Raw genomic sequence first — 27,829 nt, 5'->3', positions numbered from 1 at the left:
CAGGGAGAAGATCAGAAAGAAGTGGGTGTGCTCTCTGCTATCTTGGCTCTTCCCCCCTGTAATTTCTTGAAAGGTAATGTCTATTTTTTTTTTTTTTTTTTTTTTTTTTTTAATATCATGGCTTTCAGATAGTCCAATAATCTCTAAATTATCTTTCCTGGATCTATTTCCTAGGTCAGTTGTTTTCGTAATGAGATATTTCACATTGTTTTTTTCCTTTTTCATTTTTTAAAAATTTTATTTTCTTCTTTCTTGATTACTCATAAAGTCATTATCTTTCAAATGCTCAATTCTAATTTTTAAGGAATTATTTTCCTCAGTGAACTTTTATACTTCCTTTTCTATTAGGCTAATTTTGCTTTTTTTATGGTATTTTTCTCCTCATTGGCTTTTTGTACTTTGTGCATCATCCTCATTTCTCTTCCCAATTTTTCCTTTACCTCTCTTACTTGATTTTCAAACTCCTTGTGCTCTTTCTTATTTTTCTTGGAGGGTTTGGAAGTAGACTTTTTGATTTTGTTGTCTTCTCTGTGTGTCTTTTGATTCATGTGATCTGGAAACTGTTACTTCCTTGTCACCATAGTCACTTTCTATGGTCAGAGTCTTTTCCAGTCTATTTTCAAACTTTTTGTTAAAGTAGGGTTCTATTTCCAGGATGGAAGATGCAATGTCCCATTGTAACATGCCCTCCTGTCAGTTACAATTACTAGTCTGCCCTAGTCCCAACAGAGTACCTTTGACCACTCACCTTTGCAGTGTCAACTCTACCCTACTCGCCTCCGCTGAGGCCTTCAAAGGTCTCTGGTCACGATCTCTGGAATCTATAGTTTAATAACCAGTAGCACGCTCAAGAACAGCCACGTGTAATCTTAAAAGCCTTTATTATACCCACTCACATAATGCCCTGACTTGTCAGCTCCCTAGTGAACACCTGGTCTGAAGACCCACGGGTTCTCTTCCTTACCTCTCGGCTATCCATCAGCTTGGCTTGGCTTGGCTACCCCAGGTTAGGGAGCTTTGTTAAAGAGCGCTAGGTTAAAGAGAGCGACTGCTGTCTGCAGTGGGTTTATAAAGGGCCTGTGAGGTCACACACACAGCCAAACAATGAGAGAGCGGTCACCCATTACAAAGCTATCTCAATATGGACAGGATCCCACCCACAGGGCAGTCCTATATGCACAGAGATTACTTCTGGGCCACTCAAATCTCTTGTTGCGCTGTGGTGCTGCCCATTTAAAGGGTCCTTACAATTCCTTTCTCTTGTTTTGCGGGAACTGCATCCTTACATCCCATGGTTCAGGATTTTGTCAACTGTTTTCAGAGATCCTTGTAAGTTCTAGTGTACTAATGCTTTCCTTTGCCCTGGTACTGTAAGCAGAACTAAATCCCTCATCTGAATATGAGCAAAACAAAGGAGTCTTGCCTCAGTGATAGCAAAAAGACCCTTCTAATCTTCTGCTCAGCTGATTCAGTGGCTCTCAAGGACTGCTCCTACTTTGCTGGGGCTGGAGTGTGCTTCTTCTCACCCTAGTTTGACAGATATTTCCTGCTGACCTTCCAAGTTGTCTTTAGCTAGAAAATTGTTTCAGTCTGTCTTTTTGTGGGTTTTGACTCTATAGCATTAGTTTAAAAGTCATTATTTAAAGATATTTGGAGGGGTTTGTGGAAGAGCTTGTTGAATCCCTGCCTTAGAATCCCTGCCTTTTCTTCCTCATCTTGTCTCTGCCTTCCTTGGATGCTTTTCTAAGCTTTTATGGACAGATCCTCTCATGGGAATCTGCTGAAGAATATCCTTTTGGCTAAGCAACAATTTGCCTTCCAGAATGGAAATATGTAGAAATGAGACATAGGAAAAGCACTTGATAGTAAATTTATATCTGTGTTTTGGTATAAGATGACTGGGGACTGAAACAGTCACCATGCAGCCATTTGAATTTCACAGTGATTTAACTATCTGGCTTCTTCTCATTACCATCATATCAAGAAAGGGAGCATGACTTTTCTTTTAAAATATTTTTTTTTCCCTCTGAATTTAACTTTGTGATTTAGAGGCAAATTAAAATCATAATCTTAATGCGCATGTTATGTAATCTTATAAATTTATCTTTTTCTTTTTCCAGGATGAAGTGGCACATACTCTAACAGAAAGTAGAGTGTTAAAAAACACTAGACACCCATTTTTAACAGTAAGTAACCTTAAACAATACGAATTTCTTTTCATCTTAAAACTTTGTTTTAATGATTATTCTATAAATTAATAAATAGACAAAAAATTTTAAATGCCCTTTATTTTAATCATTCCATTTGCTTAAAGTGAGCTTAAAAGAAGCTCTGAGTTTTTCAAAATTTTGGGAACATTTAGATAGGATCCCACATTTGAAAGGGACCTCTGATATCATCTTGTCCATTTAATTCACATGACTTTTACCAATCTGTATATATTTTGATTTGTGATCTTAATATGATTACCAGTGTTATATTAACATATTGAGAATCCTATTTGATTCATAATCTAAAAATATCAAAGAGAAAACTATCTGGGACTTTGAGAGAATGTCAACAAAAATTTGTAAATAAAAAGTCCACCTTAATTTTGAAAGCAAGACTGTAATATATTCATAAATAATTAATATTGCCTTAAAATAACCATTATAGAAATACATATTAGGCAAACTTATAGTGATTATGTCATAACTTAGCAGAGTATCAAATAGAAAAAATAAGAGGTAAGATATAGAACAATCATACACCAGGTATAAAACTAAGAGAGAGAGAGAGAGAGAATGAATGTGTATGTGTTTCTATGACATAACTATCCCTTCAATTAAATTGAGTACCTTACTTCTGCATTTCCTATGAAGTCATTTTGTCAGTCATGAAGTTCTGTTTATATTATAAATCCAAATGGGCCCACTGAAACTTAAGAAATTTTTCTAAAAAAAAAAAATGGCATTTGGGATTCTTTAGTTTATATGAAGCAGAATTTTACAAAGAAGTTTTTCTCCTATATTAATAGACCTATTTTTAATTTGTAGCTTGAACTATGTTAATGGCAGGTTATATAGAGATATATTTTGTAATAAATCCTTTTGAGTGACAATATTCATGTTGTACCTGTGTGCCATACTGGATTCAGTTAGTGAACTGAAATATTTAGAGGGAAAAAGTGATGGTGAAGACATTTTAAAAATCACACTCAGTATATTTAACTATCACTAAGAAAACGTGTCTCTACTGGAATAAAGTGAAAGTTGAAGTTCCAGGTAGCATGTATGAGGATTTTGGGGTCTCACAGTTAAGCACACAAAAATTTAAAATCCTATTAGTGTTAAAATTATTATAAGTTCAGAAATAAAGAACGTTTTTTCCATAAATACTCATTGTTGAGCTGGACAAAATTAGTCCAGATGCCTTAAGATCTCATCCATGCCCTTGAAATATGATATTAATGAAGTATTTCATAGAAGTTTTTAAGTTTCATACTTATAATGCTGACAGTGTGGGTCTACATTATGGACATAATTTTTTTCTTTTTTCTTTCAAGTCCTTGAAATATTCTTTCCAGACAAAAGATCGTTTGTGTTTTGTGATGGAGTACGTTAATGGAGGAGAGGTGAGTTAAAGAAATACGCTTAGCATATATGTATGTATGTTATCATTGGCATTCTTTTATATCCAGTTTATTAAAACATAGGTACAACAGCTCTTTATTATGTAGATTACATATAAATCAATATCTCTTACTGTTTGATAGTGACATAATTTTTTTTAAATAGATTTTCCAGGTGACAGGAAGAGAGAGAATAGTAATCATTTTGTCTTCATGGTCATTACTGCTGTGTTTAATTTTATAAAGTAATTTAACCCTTGTATGAGTGTTTCATTTCCTTTATCTCCTTGTGCATTTTCCATTTCTCATTTAAAATAAAACCTATTATCGGTATAGTTACTCAGAAACATTTTATTCTAGGAGAATTCTAAAATCCCTTATATAGTGTAGTCTGTAGCAATGATGTCAAACATAAAAAGAAAGAGAAGCCACTAATCCATACTTAAGAATCTGTGTGGGCTATGCAATTGACATAGTTTAAATCATAATGCTACCTGTGTTATATTGTATTTTTATTCATTTTGTTGAATATTTTCCAAATAAATTTTAATTTGCTTTGAGTTACACTTGGAAGTGTTGTGATTAGTGTGTTTGTCACCTCTTATTTATAGGAATAAATTATATTTTTTCCTCCAGAAAGAAAAATCTTACCTTGACTTGATAACCTAATTGTCTTCTGCATAGTTCTCTGAATCCATTGACTAGAAAAAAAAATTTATACTTCCTAAGTGCTAGCCTCTTTATTATTAATATTACATCATGGGTGACATAAAGATGAATAAGACTAACCTAATCTCATTTAACTTAAAATATCTACTAGGAGTGATAAGATGTATACAAACAACTACATTATAAAGTAAAAAGTAATTAGTTCTTAGATTTGTGTACAAGGAGTTTTGAAGAAGGAAGAGTTAAGACAGAGAGAGACTGGAAAAGAAAGTGGTCATGTAAATATTAGGATTTGAGTTAGACCTTTATAGATAAAGTAGTATTTGGACAGAGTAAACAAGAGAAAATTAGTATTATCAAAAGAGTTAATAATGTGACTAAAGGTAAAGAGGTAGCAAAGTATAGTACACACTATCAGAGAACTTTTAGGGATATAGAATTTGAGAAGTGAACAATTCTTTAAATAATGCCATGTCTGGAATTATGGGATTTCTCAATGGCTTAATATATAGGAATGAATTGACCAAACTAGTAACTCTGATCTTATACTGGAATGAAATGAGATACATACACATACACATGTGTGTATGTATATAAATACATAAATAAAATAGGTAAATACCAAGCCAGTCAATCAATAAGCATTTTTAAAATACCTCCCATGGTCCAGGAACTATTAGGTTTTGAGGATAGAGAGGCAAAAATGAGATAGTTCAAGATCTTACATTATATTTGGAGAAATAAGGTATAAACTATAAGACTTGAACAAAATTGACAAGAGGATTTGGGGTTGTGACATTAGCTGCTGGAAGAATCAAAAAAGGTCTCATATAGGGATTGATATTTCAGCTGAACTTTAATAGAGATTATGGATTCTAAGAGAGGGATGAAGAGGCAGTATGTTCTTAGCATGGAAGACAACTTGTAGATTAAAACATTGAGTGATCAAGTGTAGCCTAAAGTCAAAAGCTGAACATGTTTTAACTATAACACTTATGTGGTTCAAATCTTAATGTACACTTTTGAGTTTATAAAAGAACTATAATACATTTAGGATGTATTCTCATAAAAACTCCAACAATATCAATGAAACAAAAACCTGGACATTATTAATGATTGATCCCATCAGCCCCATCAGGTGTTGAAAGAGTAACAATTCCTATTAAAAATTAGGAAGAAGACTGGTAAACACTCTTGGAAGCCATAGTAACATGTTGGGATGCTATAGAAATACCCTTGAAGATTCAAACATCACTTTATTATACAACAATCAAGTCTCATTAAGAGGTTTGATGTTGGATTTGTCAAATGTAATCAAAAGAGGGTCAGCTATAGATGGAACCAATGAAATGAATGGAATCCAAAAGCCTATCATGAGCAGCATCCACATAGGCTTTGCCAAAAATATATCAATAAAGAAGTGCCAGCTTCTTTATACATACAACTCAGTTGTATTAATTTGCTTATCAGAGTGAATGGGTTTATGATGACACTTCTATACCAGGTCATTTCCACTAGAAATTAGTGGGATTTAGTGATTTCTGTAGATTTTGCCAGGAAAATATTCAAACAAAGGATTTGTACGCATCATTGAAGGGTGTAACAATTTAGTGCCTATTGAATAGTTCATAAAATATAACTTGATAACTAGATTTATACCTTAGTAGCTTCTTTTTTTCAAGGACTAGAAGTTGGTGAATCTTAATACTACAAATATTGACCTCAAAAAAATCTCAGAGAACTCAATAAACTTTCCTGGAATTAGATTGTTATCATAGACTAAATTGTTTTCACAATTCTTCAAGCATATAGTTAATTAATCAAAAACTTTAGAATAGCAATCTAATGAGTCATAATTTGTATTTGATTTGATTAGAATTCTGCCAAAGAAGTAGAATTCTGAGGATGTGTTCAGTGAATCTACATAATATGAATTTGGTTTTTTTTTTTGTAACTTGTTCAACTACACAATTGCACAGTTGTGAAGTCATTTTGCTGGGTCTGACTCTTCATGAGCCTGTTGACTCTATGTTGTCAAAGGGATTTTCTTGGCAAAAATACTACAGTAGTTTACCATTTACTTCTCCATTGGATTAAGACCAACAGAAATTTAAGTGCCCTGGTTTATTGTTTTGACCCCTGTTTTCAAAAAGGACCCTGATATCAAGGATATCAGTATGCTGTGACGTACAAGTGAGTTGTATTTAATTAAGTGAGGGAGGGGTGGGCAAGCCTGCCTCACTTTCCCCTCCAGAACCCCTCCAGGGTTCAGTAGCCAGATGTAGATCAAGATAGACTGGAGATGGCCATGTTACAAAATGGGAACCCTTGGCCTTTTTAAGCCAAGGTCTTCAGCAGGTCTCAGTTTGATTGAGGCCATACCCATTCAGAGATGAAGGGTAGGTAAGAGATGAGGCAGAGAGTGGCCTTTTTCACTTTGTCAAAACAACAACAGTAACTCCATACAGACGTGTGTGATTTGATTAGAATTTGATTTGTATGTGTGTGTGTGTGTGTGTGCGCGCACGCGCGTGTGTCTGTGTGTTTATGTGTGTGTGTCTGTGTGTCTCTGTGTATGAGGAAGGGAACCTTAAGATTTCTAGCCAAACAGAAACATTTACTTTTTTACATTTACCCTGGGCCAATCAGAGCCCAAACAATGACTAAATAGGATTTGACCTGGGATCTTTTGTTACTACAAGTCTACTAAGGGTCTGAGACTGGGTTTCAACTATATCTACTGAACCACCTAGCTTCTCCTTTCAACATTTTACCACTAGTTTTAAGACTTTAGAGATACCATATATAGCAAGAATGTCAGAGAGTATTAAGTTTAATATTAATGATAATAGTATAGAATAATAGTGGAAATATTAGGGCCCTGGCATGCTATGGTTCATGGGATCATGAATAGTTGGACATGATTGAACAATTAAACAACAATAAAATAACAAATATGAATTTGTAAAAGCATTCACATCTTCTGTAGTCCCCTGCCTCATATAATTTACAAACATTTTAATGAAAATAGTATATAGGAGCAAATAGTATATTGATATAGATAGAATATGTCAAAAAGTTCATTTGCACTTTCAGTCAACATTAAGTTTTATTTATTTATTTAATTTTTTAATTTTATTTTTTTCCTTAGGTTGGGGTTAAGTGATTTGCCCAGGGTCACACAGCTAGGAAGTGTTAAGTGTCTGAGACCAGATTTGAACTCTGGTCCTCCTGAATTCAAGGCTGGTGCTCTATCCACTGCGCCACCTAGCTGCCCCCAACATTAAGTTTTAACATCAAATCTTTGAGCTTAATTCTGTAGGTCAGGTAGAACTAGTAGATGAAGGTGACCCTAATCAATGCTTTGACTTTTCTCCAGACAAGACACATGGAATATGACATGCTTGTATATATTATGTGTGAATGAATGAATGATGAAAGACTTCCTAATATCCCAAAGTTCAATGGAAAAAAACATGTTGAAAACTTTTGTAATATTAAATATTACAGTCTTGGATTGAACAGGCTAAGTTAGTAGCTCATATCTTATATTGGAATGAAATGAGATACAGAGATTATCAATATACTAGTTTATAGGATTTATTAAATAGGATCAGTGTTGGTATATTTCTAGATAGAGGCCATGAGATTTCTAATGATGCATGATAATGGGATATTTTTATTATAGTGATGAATGACCAAATCTTTACTACCAATAATTATAGAATGCTGGTCCTCAAGGATCTTGGACTTGATGCAGATTTTGCAAGATACTATAGAAATTGTTTAACGTGTCACTGAGGATAACAAAAATATAACACCTATAAGATGTTTAAAAAAAGAGCAAGAATTATACCAGAAACGTGTTATCCTTCATAAAAGAAGTACATCTTTATACTACAAAATATCAACTTCAGAATATCCTTGAGAACCTAGCAAATAAATTATACTGTTAACAAATAACAAAAATCAAAACTTGCTAGCTATGATTCAGATATAACATTGACCCATATGAATTTTTTTTAAAATTGAATGTCTTTATCATTTTTTAAGTTCTGAACTGACTTCCTCCTTTCCTTCCTACTCTGCACTTAGGAAGGGCCATCATTTGACACAGATTTATAAATATATGTAAAACTGTACTATGCGTACTTCTATTAGTTCTTTCTCTGGAGGTGAATAACATCTTCCTTCATAAGTCCTTTATAATTGAGTTGAAAATTTATAATATGCAGAATAATTTGGTCATTCACAGTTTTGTTTTTCAAACTGTATTGCTTTTGCTATATGCAATGTTCTCTTGGTTCTGCTTACTTCACTTTTCATTATGTCATGTGAGTCTTTTCATGTTTTTCTAAAACCAATCAGCTCATTATTTCTTACAGTACAGTATCCATAATAATCATATACTAAAAACTTGATTAGTCATTCCCCAATTGATAGGCATCTCTTTAATCTCCAATTCTTTGCCATACAAAGAGAGTGACTATAAATATTTTAGAACATATGGGTTCTTTTTCTTTTTTCTCTAATCACTTTGGGAAACAGATGAGATATTATTCAAAGGGTATACAGTTTTATCATTCTTTGGGCATAATTCCAGAATAGTCTACAAAATGGTTGGATCAGTTCATTAGCTCCAACAGTAAATTCGTGTCCTCATTTTTCTATTTGTCATTTTTCTTTTGAGGTGTAAGTTGATATCTCAAAGTTGTTTCAATTTGCATTTCCTTAATCAATAATGAGTTAGAATCTTTTTTTTTTCATTTGGCTATATGTAATTTTGATTTCTTCATTGCAAAAATTCCTGTTCACATCCTTTATCAATTGGAGAAAGACTCATAATCTTATTTATTTGACAGAGTTTTCTATATATTTAAGATGAAACCTTTATCCAAGAAATTAGTTTTCTGCTTTCATTTTAGTTTTTGCTAAATTGGTTTCATTTGTACAATTTTTTTTAAATTTAATGCATCAAGATTATCTATTGTACATCTCACAATGCTCTGTGTAATTCTTGTTTATTCATAAATTATTCTCCTGTCAATAAGCCTGATATGTGCTGTGTTTCATCTTCTAGTTTTCTTGTGATATTTCCTTTCACACCTGGGTCATGCATCTATTTTACCTTATGTTGGTAAATGGATTCTTCCAGAAAGCTTTTCAGTTTTCAAAAAAAAAAAATTTTTTTTTCACTAAGCAGTGTATTCTTTTCCAACAAGTGTAAATCTTTATATTTATCGGACACAAGATTGACCCATGTGATTTAAATGGATTTCGCCTTATTGAATATTTAGTAATCTCCAAGTAGAATGAAAATTTTTCATAATTGTTTATTTATTGAAAGTAATCAAAATGATCTAGGAATGGAATAAAGTACAGATGGTGGCTTTTTCTGGAATAGTTTGTATATGAACTTTACTAAATATATGATTAGAAGAATTAATATGTTACTACTACTACTATTATTACTACTACTATCACCACCACTAACTTTAGATAAATTATGTTACTTGATGAATTCATGGAAAAAATATATGAATAGGAGATAGAGATGGTGAAGAGCATTTGGGTGAAATTCAGCAGAGGCAGAAATAAATATTACAAGATAGGATCATAGATTCAAAATACCACAAGGTAGTCAACAGAGGTAGATTTCATTGTATGTCCTCTGGATCTAATTTTAGTACCTATGCTATGTTTATAAATAGCTAGAAAAAAAGATGAGCTCATAAACTTTTCACTGAAAAATTATATAATAAGTTATGAGATACTTCATTTATTTGCACATCTGCTGGAGCTTATCTGATTGTTTCAGAAAATGAAGGATAGAGTGAGGGGAATTGTTATCTTGGATTTGTTTCTTCCAAAAAGATGAAACTGGTAACTGAAGTCGAAATGATGTGAACTTTGTACCCACAGTACAATTCCATCTTAACTTTTTTGACAGAAGAATATAATATGCCTTCTATTTTAGAAAAGTCAATATGAAAAAGACAAAGAAAAGAAAAGTACAATCTCTTTCTTTAAACTTTTATGAAATCCAATCCCAAATGAGAAAATCCTAAGAATGAAATTAAAAAACAAAACAGGAAACAATTCTTATGAAGAAGACGGGGGAATTTGTTTTAAGAGACTAATTTGAAAATACAAAAACTCATATACTGCAAGTTTGACACATTGAACAGTACATAGGACATAGACCTTAGAAAATTGGTATTTGAATCACATCTCTGATAGTTGCAGATGTTTAACATTTCATTTCACCAATTCATTTAACCATCTTCAACTTCAGTTTCCTTATTTAGAAAACAAGAATAATATTTTCAAAACCTCAGAGGTTTGTTGTGAGACTGAAAGGTTTAATGACGAAGTTCGACTATTCTGTTAAAAAAAAGAAGAAATTTCGTCTACCAAGTAAGATAGTAAAAAGACACACAGATTCAAGGTCAGGTAACAAGCCTGGGATGGTTCTGTAACCATATCAAAAACATTGAAACTCGAAATGAGATTAGGTTAGTAACAAATGCTTTTTTTAGCAATGGAAAAGGGTTTTTTTGTGGGTGTTTTTTTTTGGGGGGGGATGCAATAAGCAAAAGAACTATGAAAAGGATTAGGTTCACTGTACAAGGTAGATGGGACAATGATAATGACTTCTCTTTAATGCTGATGTTTTGTTTGTTTCAGCTTAAGAATAATTTTTGGACTAGAAATAGCAGAAGAGAAATGGCTAGTACAAAGTTACATGTCTGGTAGGTTAGAATTTTGTTATTATTTTTCTAGTTCTTTAAAATAATTTTTGGCAGTTTCATTGATATGGCACTGAAAAAGTAGACCAAATTAGGTAGAATTGTCATTTTTATTATTTTAGCCCTGCCTATCCATGAGCAGTTGATATTTTTTCAATGGTTTAGATCTGATTTTATTTGTGTGAGAAGTATTTTGTAATTGTTTTCATGAAGTTCCTGGGTTTGTCTTGGCAGGTAGACACTCAAATATTGCATTTATTTTATTTTGTTTATTGTTATTTTAAATGGAATTTCTCTTTCTATTTCTTGCTGCTGGGCTTTGTCAGTAATATATAGAAATACTAATGATTTGTGTAAGTTTATTTTGTATCCTACAACTTTGCTAAAGCTGTTAATTGTTTCAAGTAGTCTTTGGATTATTTTTTAGGATTCTCTAAATATATCATCATATCATCTGCAGAATGATAGTTTTATTTCCTCATTGCCTATTCTAATTCATTTAATTTTTTTTTCTTTTCTTATTGCTAAAGCCAGCATTTCTAGTGCAGTATTGAATAATATTGGTGATAATGGGCATCCTTGTTTCACACCTGATCTTATTGGGAATGTGTCCAGCTTCTTTCCATCACAACAAATTCTTGCTTATGGTTTTAGATAGATGCTTTTTATCATTTTAAGAAAAAAACTCTTATTCCTATGCTGTTTGGTGTTTTTGTAGGGATGAGTGCAATATTTAGATGAAAGCTTTTTTCACATCTATTGAAATTATCATATGATTTCTGTTAGTTTTGTTATTGATACAGTTGACTGTGGCAATAAGTTTGGTAGAATTCACTTCTAAATCCACCTGGCCCTTGAAATTTTTTCTTAGGGAGTTCATTGATGGCTTATTCAATTTCTTTTTTCTAAAATAATATTATTTAAGTAATTTATTTCCTCTTTACTTAATCTGGGCAATTTGTATTTTTATATGTATTCATCCATTTCAATTAGATTTTGTAAGATTTGTTGGCATACAGTTGGACAAAATAGCTCCTAATTATTGCTTTAATCTCTTTCATTGGTGATAAATTCATCCTTTTCATTTTTGATCCTGGTGATTTGGTTTTTTCTTATTTTTTCTCATCAAATTAACCAAAGCTTTATCTATTTTGTTGGGGTTTTTTCCATAATACTAATTCTTAGTTTATTAATTAGTTTGATAGTTTTCTTATTTTCAGTTTTATTAATTTCTCCCTTGATTTTCAGAATTCCTAATTTAGCACATAATGAGATTTAAATTTTTTTTTCTAGCTTTTTTAGTTGGATGTGCAATTCATTGAACTCTTTTTTTTTTTTTTTTTCTATTTTGGTCATATAACTATTTAGAAATCTAAAATTTCCACTAAGAACTGCTTTGAAAATAAAAAATTTAAATTTAAAAAATGAAAAAAAGTTCTGCTTTGACATAGGTTTTGTGGTGTTGTCCCATTATTGTCATTATTTTAGATGAAATTATTGATTGTTTCTATGATGTATTTGACCCAATTATTTTTTAAAATTCAATTATTTAATTTCCAATTGGTTTTTAGTCTATCTTTCCCTGGCCCCCTCCTGAATATAATTTTTATTGCATTGTGGTCTGAAAAGAAAGCATTTACTATTTCTGCCTTTGTGCATTTGATTGTGAGGATTTTATGCCCTAATATATGGCCACTTTTTGCATGGGTGCCATGTACTGCTGAGAAAAAGGTGGGTTCTTTTCTATCCCTTTTCAGTTTCTTACAGAGATCTATCATATCTAAGTTTTCTAAGATTCTATTAACCTCCTTAGTCTTTTTTTGTTTATCTGATTTTGAGAGATGGAGGTTGAGGTCCCTTACTAATATAGTTTTGCTGTCAATTTCTTCCTATAACTTGCTTTAAATTCTTCTTTGGAAATTTGGATGCTGTACCACTTGGTGCATATACATTTAGTATTGATACCACTTCATTGTCTGCAGTACCCCTTAACAAGATGTAGTTCACTTCCTTATCTCTTGTGCATCTGACTGTCAAATCAAGCATCCCAAATTTCCAGAAGCAAATCAATGCCATCCTGCAATGACAAGTATTCTACAATATAGTGGTTTCTGGGATTCAGTTTTCAGGAAGACTTCTTGCCTGATAAGAATGAACACAGTGCCAGCAGATCCATTGTGGCCCTTTCAAATTCCTTTCCCAGAACCAAGTAACCTTGACTTAAAGGTTTTTACTCCCACAAAACATGCCTTATATACTAGAGAAATACTTCAAGCTCCCTTTAATTGGTGTTTCCTTTGATCTGGGATAATTTGGGTAATTCCTTACCAAAAAGGACTTGGAGAAAAAGCAGTGATATTGAGTCTAACCCACAAGACCTCAAAACAAAGAGAGGAAGAAATTGTAATAATAAAAATTTAGACTTAATATGAAGAAAATATTAAAGTTAATCAAAAGAAAAAATTAGCTGATTTTGGAGGCATTAAGTTTCTTGAAATGAATGTCTTCGTTCTGGGGGCAGAGCCAAGATGGCAGAGTAAAGTCAAAAAGCTACTCCACCTTTCAATGTTTCCCTTGTAAAGCACATGAAAAAGCCTCTGAACAGTCTGATGGAATGAAACTATTCTCCAGCTCAATATTGATTGGAAGGACTTCAAGAAAGGTCAGTCTCACTGGGATCTAGGGGTGTTCAGCTCAGCTCAGATGGTGTCTGCGAAAGCCAGTGAGAATATCTTACAGCAAATCAACAACTGAGACCCTCAGGCCTGGTTCAATAGTAGAGCAGAGAAGTGGGGAAGCCCCCAGTTACAGCACAGAAAGAAAACTGCCAACCATGGGAACCAGGGTGTTGCCTGGAGAGTGCAGGTAGGGCTACCCTCTGCTGTGAGTAAGACACCAAACTCAAGGGGCCCCTGTGCTTAAAGTTATGGCTTAGAGCTGAACATAAAGTTTGGAACAAGGCCCCCTTTGCTACAGGAGCAAAGCTTGACCCTAAAAGTCACAAAATGGGGAGAAGAGAAGAGAGAAAGAAAATGAGCAAGAAACAGACAAGGATCTAAACCACAGAAAGCTACTGTGGTGACAGAGAAGACCAAAACACCAACTCAGAAGAGAACAAAATACCCACATAGGAAATCTCAAAAGATGATATGAATTGGTCTCAAGTTCAAAGAGGCTTCTTGGAAGTACTCATAAAAGATTTTAAAAGGCAAATAAAAGAGGCAGAAGAAAAATTGGGAAAAGGAATAAGAGGTATGCAAAAAAGAGTCAATAGCCTGGAAAAGGAAGGACAATAATTCACTGAAGAAAACAATTCCTTAAAAAATACAATTGGCCAAATGGAGGGGGGGGAAACACTGAAGAAAACAACACCTTCAAAAGTAGAATTAACCAAATGAAAAAAGAGGTACAAAAGATAACTGAAGAAAACCACACATTTAGACAACTGGGCAAATGGAAGCTAATGACTCTATGAGATATCAAGAATTGGTCAAATAAGCTAAAAAGAATGAAAAAATGGAAGAAAATGTAAAATGCCTCATAGAAAAACGTCTGACATAGAAAATATATGCAGGAGAGACAACTTTAAAATTATTGGTCTACCTAAAGGCAATGACAAAAAAAAAAAAAAAAAAAAAAAAAAAAAGGAACCTAGGTAACATTTTTCAAGAGATCATTAAGGAAAACTGCCAGTGAGTGATAGAGCCACCAACTGGTGTCTAATTATTCTTGTACAAAGTCAGGCCATCTCTATGAATCACTTCTCCTAGTGCTCATATGTGGCCCTTTTAATACTTGGCTCAACTTGCTTAGCTTGATCCTTTTCCCAGTGTCTTTTGGCCTGTTTGTTTCCCTATGCTGACCTGGACTAAAAAAGTACTATAATTTTCTTCTTAGATTTCTTTATTGGGACTCAGTTATGGTATTTTTTTCTAGATCTTTGTGAAATAGTTGTGTGGGAGAGCTCCACTGTATTTTTTCTGCTACTCTTTTTGGATGGTCTACTTTAAAGATATTCTTAAAATCTATTATTGAGTTTATATTTATGATGACTTCTTTAAAAAATAAAAACAAAAACAAAAACAAAAAAAATCTCTCTCATGTCCACTTTTGGGATTTTTTACTTCTTATTGGAATTTCTTTCCCTTTGTGTCTTTAGAATTTTATTCTTTCATCCTTCCTCATTAGTCTCCCAATAGAATTTTATGCCACATTCTTCAAATCAATTGTTCCAAAATATCAAAGTGTTTGACCCTGTGTTACTTATTATTTTAATCTGTGATTGCATAAAGACATAATCAGATTTTTTAGAAAATTTGCAGTTTTCACAAAGCCAGGAGAAATAGCTACTACATTGGGTAACAAATCAAGATACCAAAGAACCTGGAAAAATTAGAACAATAAAATGTAAAGGAGGTAAAGGTAAAACCTAGCATTTAGGATTTTTAAAAAGTCAATAACGATTAACATTTACATAGCACTTTAATATTTGCAAATAAGGAAAAAAAATTTGGTTTTTTTGTTTGATCCTCACAATAATCAGTTGTCTCAGTTTTATAGAAGAGGATGCCAAGGTCTAGAAGTTAAGTGTTTTGCTTATGGTTGTACAACCAGTGTCTGAGGCAAGATTCCAATTCAAGTCTTACTTATTCCAAAACCAACGTTTTTATTTACTGTGATACCTTCATTAAAATAGTGTACACAATGAATACAGAAATGTCAATAGAAAATATAATTATAGCTACATAATCAGAAATAAATAATATAAAAAGTATTACTTAGTATATGTAAGACTAACTGTGGTATATAAATATAATTGAATATCATTGTGTTATAATTGTGATGCATGTGATGTAAACAGAGCATATAGAACATGTAAAGATGAACATCATCTTTTGCAGAAAGAAGTAAGCTATCCCCAGGAAACAACATACACAATCTCTATAAGGTAAATAGAAAATGCAAAGAATAAAAAAATCAAAAGGGAATGGTGCAAAATTATGGTTTGAAAGATATTACAATCCTTTGGCAGAGAGAGAAGATCCACAAGTGTTATACATTTCTCTTCTTACAGAGTCAAATTCCAAGAGTCATTTCTTCTACTATTCACTTTTTAATTCCTGGCATTTAACTGAACTACTCCTTCCAAAGTTTGCCAATGACTTCTTAGATGCCCAATCCAAAAACCTTTTCTCAGTTCCCAATTTACTTGACATCTTTACATCTTTTTTACATTATCAACCATCCCAATTACTTGGACTACCTTTCTTCCAATTTTCTATGACATGGTTCTCTCCTTCCTTTCTGACAATTCATTATGATTCTCCTTTGCTAAATGATCTTACTTGTCACTAAGCAGTCATCCTGCAATGGTCTACACTAAGCCAGTTTCTCTTTTGTCTTTCTACACTTAGTGATTGCCCTTTGTAATCATCTCAGTTCACACATCATCTCTATATGGAAGTCTTTTAAATTTATATATATCCAGCTTATGCTTCTTTCTCAGACTTCAGTTCTACTTTACCAGCTGTTTGCTAGATATCTTCATCTATACCCTCTATTCAACATGTTAATAAAGGAATTTATATTTCTCCCCAGAATCTACCTAGTTCTGTTAACAAAACTATCACCTTTTGTCATCCACTTTGCCACTTTGATCAATTTTTTACCTAGACTATCTCAAGGTGTTTTTTTTTAATTATTTAAATCTTTTATTTTTTACAATTCTTCTTTCCTTATATATTTCTACTCATCTCCCTCTGATAAGTTATTCCTTGTAACAAGAAATAAAAAAGAGAAACTTCAATTAAGTAAAACTAATACATCAAATAAGTTCAACATTATACAATATTTTGCACCTATAGTATTAGTATTCTAACTGCAATGATGGAAGGTACTTATATTCACACTCACAAACACATACACACACATATATACATATTTGAGCAGAGAAATAGTTTGGTAGCTTAACTGTAAGACACATCAAGTGAGGACCTTGAATGTTAGGGAAAGGAGTGTGGACTTTATCATATAAGCAATAGAGAGAAAAAAAAGGGGCTTTTGATACCAAGGCTAGCACAATCAGGGATATGCTTTTAATCTGGCATTATAAATAAGATAAACTGAATAGGAAGAGAGTAGAGGCAGAAAGACTAATTGTAAGGATGGGTTTTAAAGATGATGAGTCTATAATATCCAGCCATACATTGAGGACAGTGAGCTATTTATTTTAGCTAGAGTATATGGAATGTAGTAGTATCAGATAGGTCTAAAAAAGCAAAATGATAGATGGTATGGATATCTTGAGTTGAAGATGCATATATGATCTTGGGAAACAGATCAGGAATGAAAGTCAAGATTTCTGAGTCATTTGATTAAAGATTATACTTAAAGTGATAGTGAGATTCCTTAAGAAGTTGTAGTTAACTTTGGGAAGAACATGGACAAGAATCTCACATAATGAGTGTGTATAGAAGGATTGTGCAGATTCATTTGCTTATTTGAGAGAGAATCATAGGATTATAAGTTTAGTTATGGGGAAAGGACTTTAACAATCATTGAGTCCAACTCCCTCATTTTGCAAATGAAATTGAAACCAAAAAAAAAAAAAAAGAGCCTTACATGAGGATAAATATTGTAAAAGGAAAAGCTGGAATTCAGTTAATTGATCCAATTTATTGAAATTGCTTATTAATTGGTTTTCCTACTTCTAGCCTTTCCCCTTATTAGTCTATACCCCACCCAAACAGCTATCTGATTATTCTGCTCATATCATTCCAAGTTCCAAAAGCCCTGTTCCTTATCAGATCAAGTACAAACTCCTTTGTCCCTTACATTTAGTGAGTGTAACAATCTGACTTGGCCCTACATTTCCATGTTTATTATTACTTAGTTCTCTCTATTATCCGCTACATTCCAGCCAAATTGGCATATCTATTAGTCCTTATTCATGGTATTCTTTCTTCTACCTTTGTGCCTTTGAACAGACTCTTTTCACACTTACTTCACCTCATAAATTCATTATTCTACCTAATTTCAAGCTCTGATATCCCATCCTATAAAATGCCTTTTGTGATCTCTTTTTCCCATACCACCAAATGTTTTTGATGAGATTGATATATATTTTGTATTTGCTTCTCTGTGTACATTTTCCACTCAAAACAAAATATTTTGTGAGGGAAGAGACTTTTCTAATTTTGTGTTTTTATCCCTTACACATAGCACAGTGCTTAATCTATAGTAAGTGCTTAAAATGTTTTTCAAATGAGTGAATGGATATGATGAATTAGTCATATTGCTATTTCCATTTTGTGGAATACATTCAAAATGCTTCTTGAAGTTTATTATTATTTTTGTGTACATTTTATCTCTATAGGTTCATTATTAACTCACATAGAAAAATTTTCATCTTTTGACATGATTTTTAGTTTCATTTCCCTCTTAAGATCCTCTTATTTTTCTTCACATTTTTCATTAGTTGGCTGGCAATTTGTCTTGAAAGAACTTTAACTTTTTGTAAGACAGAAGTGCTAGTAGTCAGAGCTCTACTTCTACTTACTTAGTAACTTAATGAAGGTGAGATTTGAGTGATTTTTAAATTAAAATCCATTTCTTGTCTATTGTTATCATTTTAAACTTTCTACTCAATTCATATGTTATATCCATTATCAAGAGTTTTTATAGCATATAACTCTATGCTATGGTTACTGTAATTATTAACAATATTTTAGGAGTCTGGTCAGAATTTTATTGTTTAAGCCAAAAGGATTCTGAAAACAGCGAATCAACTGTAATATATTCTTCAGAGTCTGTCATTAAGTTAAAAAAAAAAAAAAGGCCCTTAAAGTATGACTATCTTACAAAATGAAATATTCATTATCTTACATTTTCTGAAATTCAACTTGAATTAATACTGGATGGAATTAATGCCCAGAAATTTTAGCATGGTGATATACATTTAGCAAAATAAAAAGCAATATAAAACAATGCTTTAATTTAGGGATTCAGAAATGCAGTTTTGTTTTATTAGCATCTGTTGGCATCTATCAATGAATATGGTTTGGGAAAAAAAGTTTGACTAAATTTGGAAAAGGTAAAATTAAGCAAGTAAAATATTCTACTGTCATTATTTTTGCTTATTCTATCTTACCTGGAAAAATGGTAATTAATATAGCCAAACTATTGAATAAGACATTTTGATAAAAAATCCATATAAAGATTTGTATCTGCTTTGGAAGTATACAGATATGGAATGAATTGTTTTTTAATTGGAAAGTCATTGAAATTCATAAGTTCATTAGGCACAAGGGATAGCTTTTGCAACTCACTGTCATTCATAATTTAATGCCATGTGTATGTATGCTTTAATTTAAAGAGTCCATTTTCAACCCAGAAGAGGAAGTAGAAAATTGTCTTCTAGAATTTCCAGATTTTCTAATATTTATATCATTCTAACCTTAAGCTTAAACTTAATAGATTATCAACACCATTACCAGAGCTTTGCAGCAAATTAATCTTACAGAAAAATTTGTCACCTTTTATAAGATAAAATTTATTTTGGTTTCTGTTATGGGCTTGAAACAAGGTGCTAAGTCACTGGAATTGATAGAGACAATGCTTATGTACTTAGTACTTATTAGAGCTCACACCTTTAAGAGAGCATATGTAAGGAGGAGCTCCCATAAGCCCACTCTCTCGGAAGCTGAGTCAGTTTCATTTCAACTTCCACCTTTATGCTGCCTGGGAATTTAGGGACATTCAGAGCCAGGATTCAGTTGAGGAGATTCACAAGTTGAGGAGATTCACAACTCAGACAGAACTATAAACAGGAAGCTCTCAGGGCCAGACACAGAAACTCACAAGCCTAACTCTCCGAGGAGAAATCAGATTCATTCCCACTTCCACCGTTATGCTGGATGGAGACATTGGGAGGACGAGAGGCTGAAGCTGGCAGTGACAAAGGACTAGCAGCAAGAGCTCTGGGGAACGAAGGAGAGAGATAGGCCTCTAAGAAAGCTAACCTGGCCCAAGGAAGGAGAAAAGACTTTGAAAGAGAAAATAAAGGATCTTTAACTCTTGGTTGCATTTGAGATAATTATTGAACTGAACTGAAACTAAGGCTGCCTCCAGAAACTCCCCAAGAAACCTGCTCCCAGAGAAATTTACTTTTAAAGAGAATATTACAGGTTTCTACATTTTTGTTGAATGTATTTTATTGGACTCAAATAATAATCAAACGCACATTTTATATAAAAATGTGAGGTGATTTTAGTTTTTCCCCTTTTTCAGTTTACTTCTTTCAACTTACTATAGTGTTGTCTTTTGTGTGCCCATTATTTGTTGACATTTTTACATTAATTTTAAAATTGTAATAATCATTAAATTTAGCACTAAATAGCCATATTTATGTATTTAGTTCTGTGTTTAAAAAAAAAAAAGAATCTAGTCTTTTGATCCCCAATAAAGAAACCTCCTTCTATACAATTTATAGTTGCCTGAGACACTATTTGACTTATCCAAGGTCATTATTAAAGATGTCATAGGAATTATTTTCATTTTGCTTTTTGGTAATTAAAATATTTATTAAAAATGTTGAAGATTTGTGAATAAAAATACAGAAAACAGTCTATTTTGTATTACTTATTTTTTAAAACAATAACATTTTCCCTCTTTATATTTTTTCCCCATTTGTTTGAGGAAATGATCTTGCATTATTATATAATGAAAAAAGTATTTTTAAGCTACAAAGAGCCTGTTATAACTGCTTTGCTATGTATGTTTTAAAATTCTTCCAATTTAAAATCAATAAATTTTTTCATAATTTAAAATGATAGAACTTATTTATAATATATCACATTGCATTTAATTTTTTATGCATTAATATTACCCCTTTCCTGTCTTCCACCCTTCATCATTAAAAAAAGAAAAAAGGAAAAAAACTGACAAAGGTCATAAAATAAATAAAGGTGATATGATTGTCAATGAGATATTTGGGATATAGTATCTCTTTTTACTGCCTTGGAGCATTTTCATGGTTTGAGAAAGAATAGTAGAGGTAGGGCTCAAGAATTATAACCTATAGTTTGAAACTACTATTTATCAAACCTCCAATTGTAAGCTCAGGAACTCAGATATGATCTAGGACTCTTCCCTAAGGGCCTGCTTTAAATCTCAAAGCAGTTTTAATTCCCAAGCAGTTCAGTAATATCTGTCTTTCTTATTAGGATGAGAAACTCAGAGCTTCATAGATATAAATTACCTTACAGGTCATTTAATCCTGCCATTCATTTTTCCCAAAATTGTGGCCAAGAAAAGTCAAACACTTATTCAGGGTTAAATTGACTATTAAGCAGTAAAAAAAAAAAAAAAAAAGCTAAGTTTTGAACTCGAAAAGCAATATTCTTCCTACTAAATTCCTCACTGAAATTGTGCTTTATAAAGTTTAAAGTTAGATAAGGTAGTGTGGTTTTTTTGCATACTGATTTTTGTTTTGCATAATGTATGTCAGAATATGAATGGATAATAAAACATATTTCCTGAAATTAGCCAGAGAATTGTTGCATTAGGTTATTCTAAAACTGTAAGAATACTTTTATTAGTCATAAAATAATAATTTTAATTTTTACTATGTTGAATAAGTAATAATATTGAAACTACATGGGACAGGCATGTTTATTCATTCTATCTTAGGTTCAATTAGAGCTATCCGCTTCACCTTGGGTCTTTCTATTGGCCCCAGGGTGTGTTAATCAGCGTTATTGTACAGACTGTTATTCCTTATTGCTTAATTAATTAGTTGTCTTTAGGATATTCAACATCCTAGCTCAATCAATATTATGATAATGAATCTAATCATTGAAATTAATGAGACTTGTCTTAAACATATTGTACAATTCTCTGGATAGTGACTATTAAGTTATTACTAAAGATTTACAGAAAGAAAATCAATTTAGACTAGAATTTTTAATAGTTCTGAATTTGGGGAAATGCAAATATACATTAGCTGTAAAATGTACTGCATTGTACTAGTCTTAAAAAGAACCAGGATTACTATTCTAAATACAGCAATTTATTGTCACAGTAAACATTCTGATTTATGGTCAAATAAACAGATGTGCAAAAACAGTAGTTTGCTCACCATATATTTGCACAAAAGAGTTGGACATGACTGAACAGACTGAAGTACAACAATAGCTTATTAAGTTTAGTTCAGAACAAACAATACCTGAAGAATGGAAAAGGAAGGAATTCTAATTTTTATTATTAATGATTACTTACTATTGCCAGGCACTCTGCTACTTGTTTTTTTTATGAATATCTCATTTTATCCTCACAATAACCTTCTAAAGTAGGTACTATTATTATCCCGATTTTATAGTTTAGGACACTAAGGCAAGCATAATCCATTTAAAATTTTGCTCAAACTTGAAAATTCTTTTTAGTCTTTTTTTTTTTTTTTTTTTTTTTTTGCTGAGGCAATTGGGTTAAGTGCCCAGGGTCACATAGCTAGGAAGTGTTAAATATCTGATGCTAGATTTGAACTTAGGTCCTCCTGACTTCAGGGATAGTCCTCTATCCACTTTGCCACCCAACTAGGTGGCAACTACCCCCAAACTTGAAAATTCTAAAGGGAAAATCCTAGGTGACCTCATTTTTTCATTTGAACTACATAACTGCATATATTATAGGGCATCAGGTCTGTGTTGATTCCAATATAGATATTTTATTAAGATTTTTCATTTTAGTTTATTTTATTTTTCCCAATTATATGTAAAACAATTTTTTTTACTTAAAAAAAAACCTGAGTTCCAGATTCTCTTTTATTTCCTCCTCCAACCTTATTGTCCTCTGCCACTGAGAAGGCACATATGAAATTATGCAAAACATTTCTATAAAAGTTCTGTTGTAGAAAAAATCCTTCCTCCAAAAAAACTCTCAAGAAAAATAAAATTAAACAAAAAAAGAGTATGATTCAATCTATATTCAGACAAAATCAGTTTCTTCTCTGGGTAGAGATAGGATTTTTAATTATAAGTCCTTCAGAGTGGTTGTGGATTTTTGTATTGCTGAGAATAGCAAAGTCATTTATAGCTGATCATCCCACAACATTGCTACTACTTTGTATGTAGTAAATTTCATTTTGCATGATTTCTTGGAGGACTTTAAGGTTTTCTGAGAGTGTCCTGGTCATCATTTCTTATAGACCGATATTATTTCATCATAGTCACTTACCACAGTTTAGTCAGCCATTTTCCAATTGATGGATATGCCCTCAATTTCTGATTCTTTGTCCTGAAAAATGAGCAGCTATAAACGTTTTTGTATATGTAGATCCTTTTCTTTTCTTTTTTCTTCAACTTCTTTTGGGATACCAGCCTTGTAGTGTATTGTTAGGGTAGCCCTTTGGGCATAAATCATAGTTTTTGATAATTTATCGATTGGGGAATGGCCAAATACAAACATTTTAAAATCAAAACTTTTACATTATATACTTCAGCAACAGTACTGTATGATGATCAATTCTGATGGACGTGGCCATCTTCAAAATGAGATGAACCAAATCAGTTCCAGTAAAGCAGTAATGAACTGAATCAGCTAGACCCAGGGAAAGAACTCTGCGAGATGACTATGAACCACTACATAGAATTCCCAATCCCTCTATTTTTATCCGCCTGCATTTTTGATTTCCTTCACAGGCTAATTGTACACTATTTCAAAGTCTGATTCTTTTTGTACTGCAAAATGACTGGACATGTAAACATTTAACTTATACTTTACATATTTAACATGTGTTGGTCAACCTGCCATCTGGGGAAAGGGGTGGAGGGAAAGAGGGGAAAAGTTGGAACAAGAGGTTTTGCAATTGTCAATGCTGAAAATTTATCTATGCATGTATCTTGTAAATAAAGGATAATAATATAATAAAGAGGAATATTCAAAAAAATCAAAACTTCTACCTTAATTTTTATTATAGAGAAACATTTGTGAATTCCTTTTTTTTAATTTTTTTTATAATATTATCCCCTGTATTCATTTTTCCAAATTATCCACTCCCTCCCCCCGATGACAGGTAATCCCATACATTTTACATGTGTTACAATATAACCTAGATACAATATATGTGTGTAAATACCATTTTCTTGTTGCACATTAAGTATTAGCTTCTGAAGGTATAAGTAACCTGGGTAGATAGACAGTAGTGCTAACAATTTATATTCACTTCCCAGTGTTCCTTTTCTGGGTGTAGTTGTTTCTGTCCATCATTGATCAACTGGAAGTGAGTTGGCTCTTCTTTATGTTGAAGATTTCCACTTCCATCAGAATACATCCTCATACAGTATTGAAGTGTACAGTGATCTTCTGGTTCTGCTCATTTCACTCAGCATCAGTTGATGTAAGTCTCTCCAAACCTCTCTGTATTCCTCCTGCTGGTCATTTCTTACAGTAGAGTAATAGTATTCCATAATCTTCATATACCATAATTTACCCAACCATTCTCCAATTGATGGGCATCCATTCAACTTCCAGTTTCTAGCTACAACAAAAAGAGCTGCCACAAACATCTTGGCACATACAGGTCCCTTTCCGCTCTTTAGTATTTCTTTGGGATATAATCCCAATAACAGCAATGCTGGGTCAAAGGGTATGCACAGTTTGATAACTTTTTGGGCATAGTTCCAAATTGCTCTCCAGAATGGCTGGATTCTTTGTGAATTCCTTTTAACATGTAACACACACACACACATATATGTATATATATTATATGAAATTAAGCCTATACTTATGCTTAAAGTAGTATTTGGATATAAAATTCATTTTCGTAGCAACTCTGTATAGTTTAAACATTCTTAGAGAGTTGGCTAGGGCATTGAAAAAGTAAATCAATTGTTTAGATCTATAGTTTTCTAGCCACTCCTAAGTATTGCTTCATAACCTAGTATTTGTTAAATAAATGTTTAATATATACTTTTCAATCTTGCTTAATTACTTTCAAATTATCCAGTTTAAGTGGATTTTTCAAATTATTTGTATGCTTTTAGTTATTTAGTTGCATTCATGATTTTTACATTTATAACATAGTATGTGGAAAAGAATCTCCCTCTATCATTGACTATTTGTGGATTAGTAAAAGTCATTTGATACCAGACAAATATGGTAGAGTATACCTGTAATCCTTACAACTTTGGGAGGTTAAAGCTGGTAAATTGAGTTTGAGATATCTTAGCTGCAATAGGACTGATCCATTCTAAGCTGTGGCACTAATATGGTGAGATCAAAGACTCCAAAGTCTGTCTAAGCTGGGGCTGAATATCCTTTGGTAAGAAAAACAATAGGTTAAAGCTTTCATTCAGGTCATCATTGGAATCTACTCTGTGAGGGGCTGCTTGACTTCTAGCATGAGTGAGAAAGGGAGACTCACTTTTCATATTTCCACTACCAGCACCCCTCCAGTCATTTTGACCTTACCATAACTACAATTCATCATCTACAAATCAGTGGTTCCCTCTGCCCCCAAAAACTTATCCTATGCTCTATTTCAACTTATTTTTTTATTGTAGTAAGTTTATTTTTAACACACATTGCTTTATGAATCATGTTAGGAGAGAAAAATCAGCAAAAGGGAAAAATCATGGGAGAGATTTATTAAAAAAAAAAAAGAAGTGAACATGGCATATGTTGATTTACATTCAGTCTCCTTAGATCTTTTTCTTGATGCAGATGGCATTTTCTGTCAAGTCTATTGGGATTGCTTTGGATCACTGAGAAGAACCAAGTCTTTCATAGTTGATCATTGCATATTCTGTTGCTGTTATTGTGTACAATATATTCCTGGTTCTGCTTGTTTCACTCAGCATCATTTCATGTAATTCTTTTCAAATCTTTCTATAATCAGCTTGTTCATAATTTTAATAGAACAATATTTCATTACCTTCATGTACCACAAATTATTCAACCATTCCCTCATTGATGGGTATCCACTCCTTTTCCAAATCTTTGCTATCACAAAAAGAGCTGCTACAAACATTTTTTGCACATATAGGTCTTCCCCCCCCCCCCCCCCCCCGCTTTATGATTTCCTTGGAATAGAGACCCACTAATAGCACTGCTGGGTCAAATGATTTGCATAGTTTTATGGCCCTTTAGGCATAGTTCCAAATTGCTCTCTAGAATGGTTGGATCATTTCACAACTCTACCAACAATGCATCAGTGTCCCAGTTTTTCTACATCCCCTCCAACATTTATCATTCTTTTTTCCTGTCATCTTAGCCAATTTGCGAGGTGTTAGGTGATACATTTGCATTTCTCTAATCAATATTGATTTAGAACATTTTTCATATAATTATAGAGCACTTTAATTTTGTCATCTGAAAATTATTTCAGCTTACTTTCAAAATTATCTTAAACTTCAAAAACACTAACAATAAAACTATTAAAATAATTGAACACAAAACAGCACAGACATTTAAATAGGATGCACAAATAAAGAAAACTTTCAACAAATACAATCATATTGTTACAAATCTTTGATTTTTAATTTAAACTTGGTTTTCTCTATGATCTTGAACACTGAATGTATTTTTTGTTTTTTAATTCTTGTTTGTAAGTAAAAAACTGTTAAAGGGCTTAGCAAGATTTTCAGAGTTCTTCAGAAGCTCAGCATCAAGTCATTTCAGATAACTTTTTTTTCTTTGTCATTGACTTCATCTTTCTGTCCTGTGAAACTATAAAGGAAGGGCATAATTCATTCAAGTTTTTTAATCTATCCTTTTCCTACCTTCCACTGTTAGCAGCAATAAGAGCACAGAATATGTTTTTTTCTTCAATCAGACAGCTTCTTTCCATATGAAAACTACTTTTTTCCTTTTGCTCTTTTTTATCAGGGAAATTGTTTTTTTTTTTTTTTTTTTTATATATATATATATATATTTTATAATATTATCCCTTGTATTCATTTTTCCAATTTACCCCCCCTCCCTCTATTCCCTCCCCCCGACGACAGGCAATACCATACATTTTACATGTGTTACAATATAGTCTAGGTACAATACATGTGTGCGAATATCACTTTCTTGTTGCACAATAAACATTAGAATCCGAAGGTACATGCAACCTGGGCAGACAGATATTAGTGCTAACAATTTTCATTCCCCTCCCAGTGTTTCTTCTCTGGGTGCAGCTACCTCTGTCCATCATTGATCAACTGGAAGTGAGTTGGATCTTCTTTATGTTGAAGATTTCCACTTCCATCAGAATACATCCTCATACAGCATTGTTGTTGAAGTGTACAGTGATCTTCTGGTTCTGCTCATTTCACTCAGCATCAGTTGATTTAAGTCTCTCCAGGCCTCTCTATATTCCTCCTGCTGGTCATTTCTTACCGAGCAATAATATTCCATAACCTTCATATACCACAATTTACCCAACCATTCTCCAACTGATGGACATCCATTCATCCTCCAGTTTCTAGCTACAACAAAAAGAGCTGCCACAAACATTTTGGCACATATATGTCTCTTTCCGCTCTTTAGTATTTCTTTGGGATATAATCCCAGTAGTAGCGCTGCTGGGTCAAAGGGTATGCACAGTTTGATAACTTTTTGGGCATAATTCCAGATTGCTCTCCAGAATGGCTGGATTCTTTCACAACTCCACCAGCAATGTATTAGTGTCCCAGTTTCCCCACATCCCCTCCAACATTTGTCATTATTTGTTCCTGTCATCTTAGCCAATCTGACAGGTGTGTAGTGGTATCTCAGAGTGGTCTTAATTTGCATTTCTCTGATCAGTAGTGATTTGGAA

The 27,829-nt window shown here is 32.6% G+C and overlaps 1 protein-coding gene across 4 annotated transcripts in view; it reads left to right on the top strand.

Annotated features, from left to right (window-relative positions):
* Window positions 1-27,829, top strand: part of AKT3 (AKT serine/threonine kinase 3) — a 410,275-nt gene that overhangs the window by 295,554 nt on the left and 86,892 nt on the right. For all 4 annotated transcript variants that reach the window (XM_074262535.1, XM_074262536.1, XM_074262534.1 and 1 more), the window contains 2 exons: window positions 2,121-2,186; window positions 3,545-3,613. In XM_074262535.1, the coding sequence (XP_074118636.1) occupies window positions 2,121-2,186; window positions 3,545-3,613 (135 nt within the window). The remainder of the gene's footprint in view (window positions 1-2,120; window positions 2,187-3,544; window positions 3,614-27,829) is intronic.

The sequence above is a fragment of the Sminthopsis crassicaudata genome, chromosome 4, assembly GCF_048593235.1.
Source record: "Sminthopsis crassicaudata isolate SCR6 chromosome 4, ASM4859323v1, whole genome shotgun sequence".
Classification (NCBI taxonomy): domain Eukaryota; kingdom Metazoa; phylum Chordata; class Mammalia; order Dasyuromorphia; family Dasyuridae; genus Sminthopsis; species Sminthopsis crassicaudata.
Note: the sequence above shows the minus strand (reverse complement) of the source record. Positions and strands in the feature narration are given on the sequence as shown.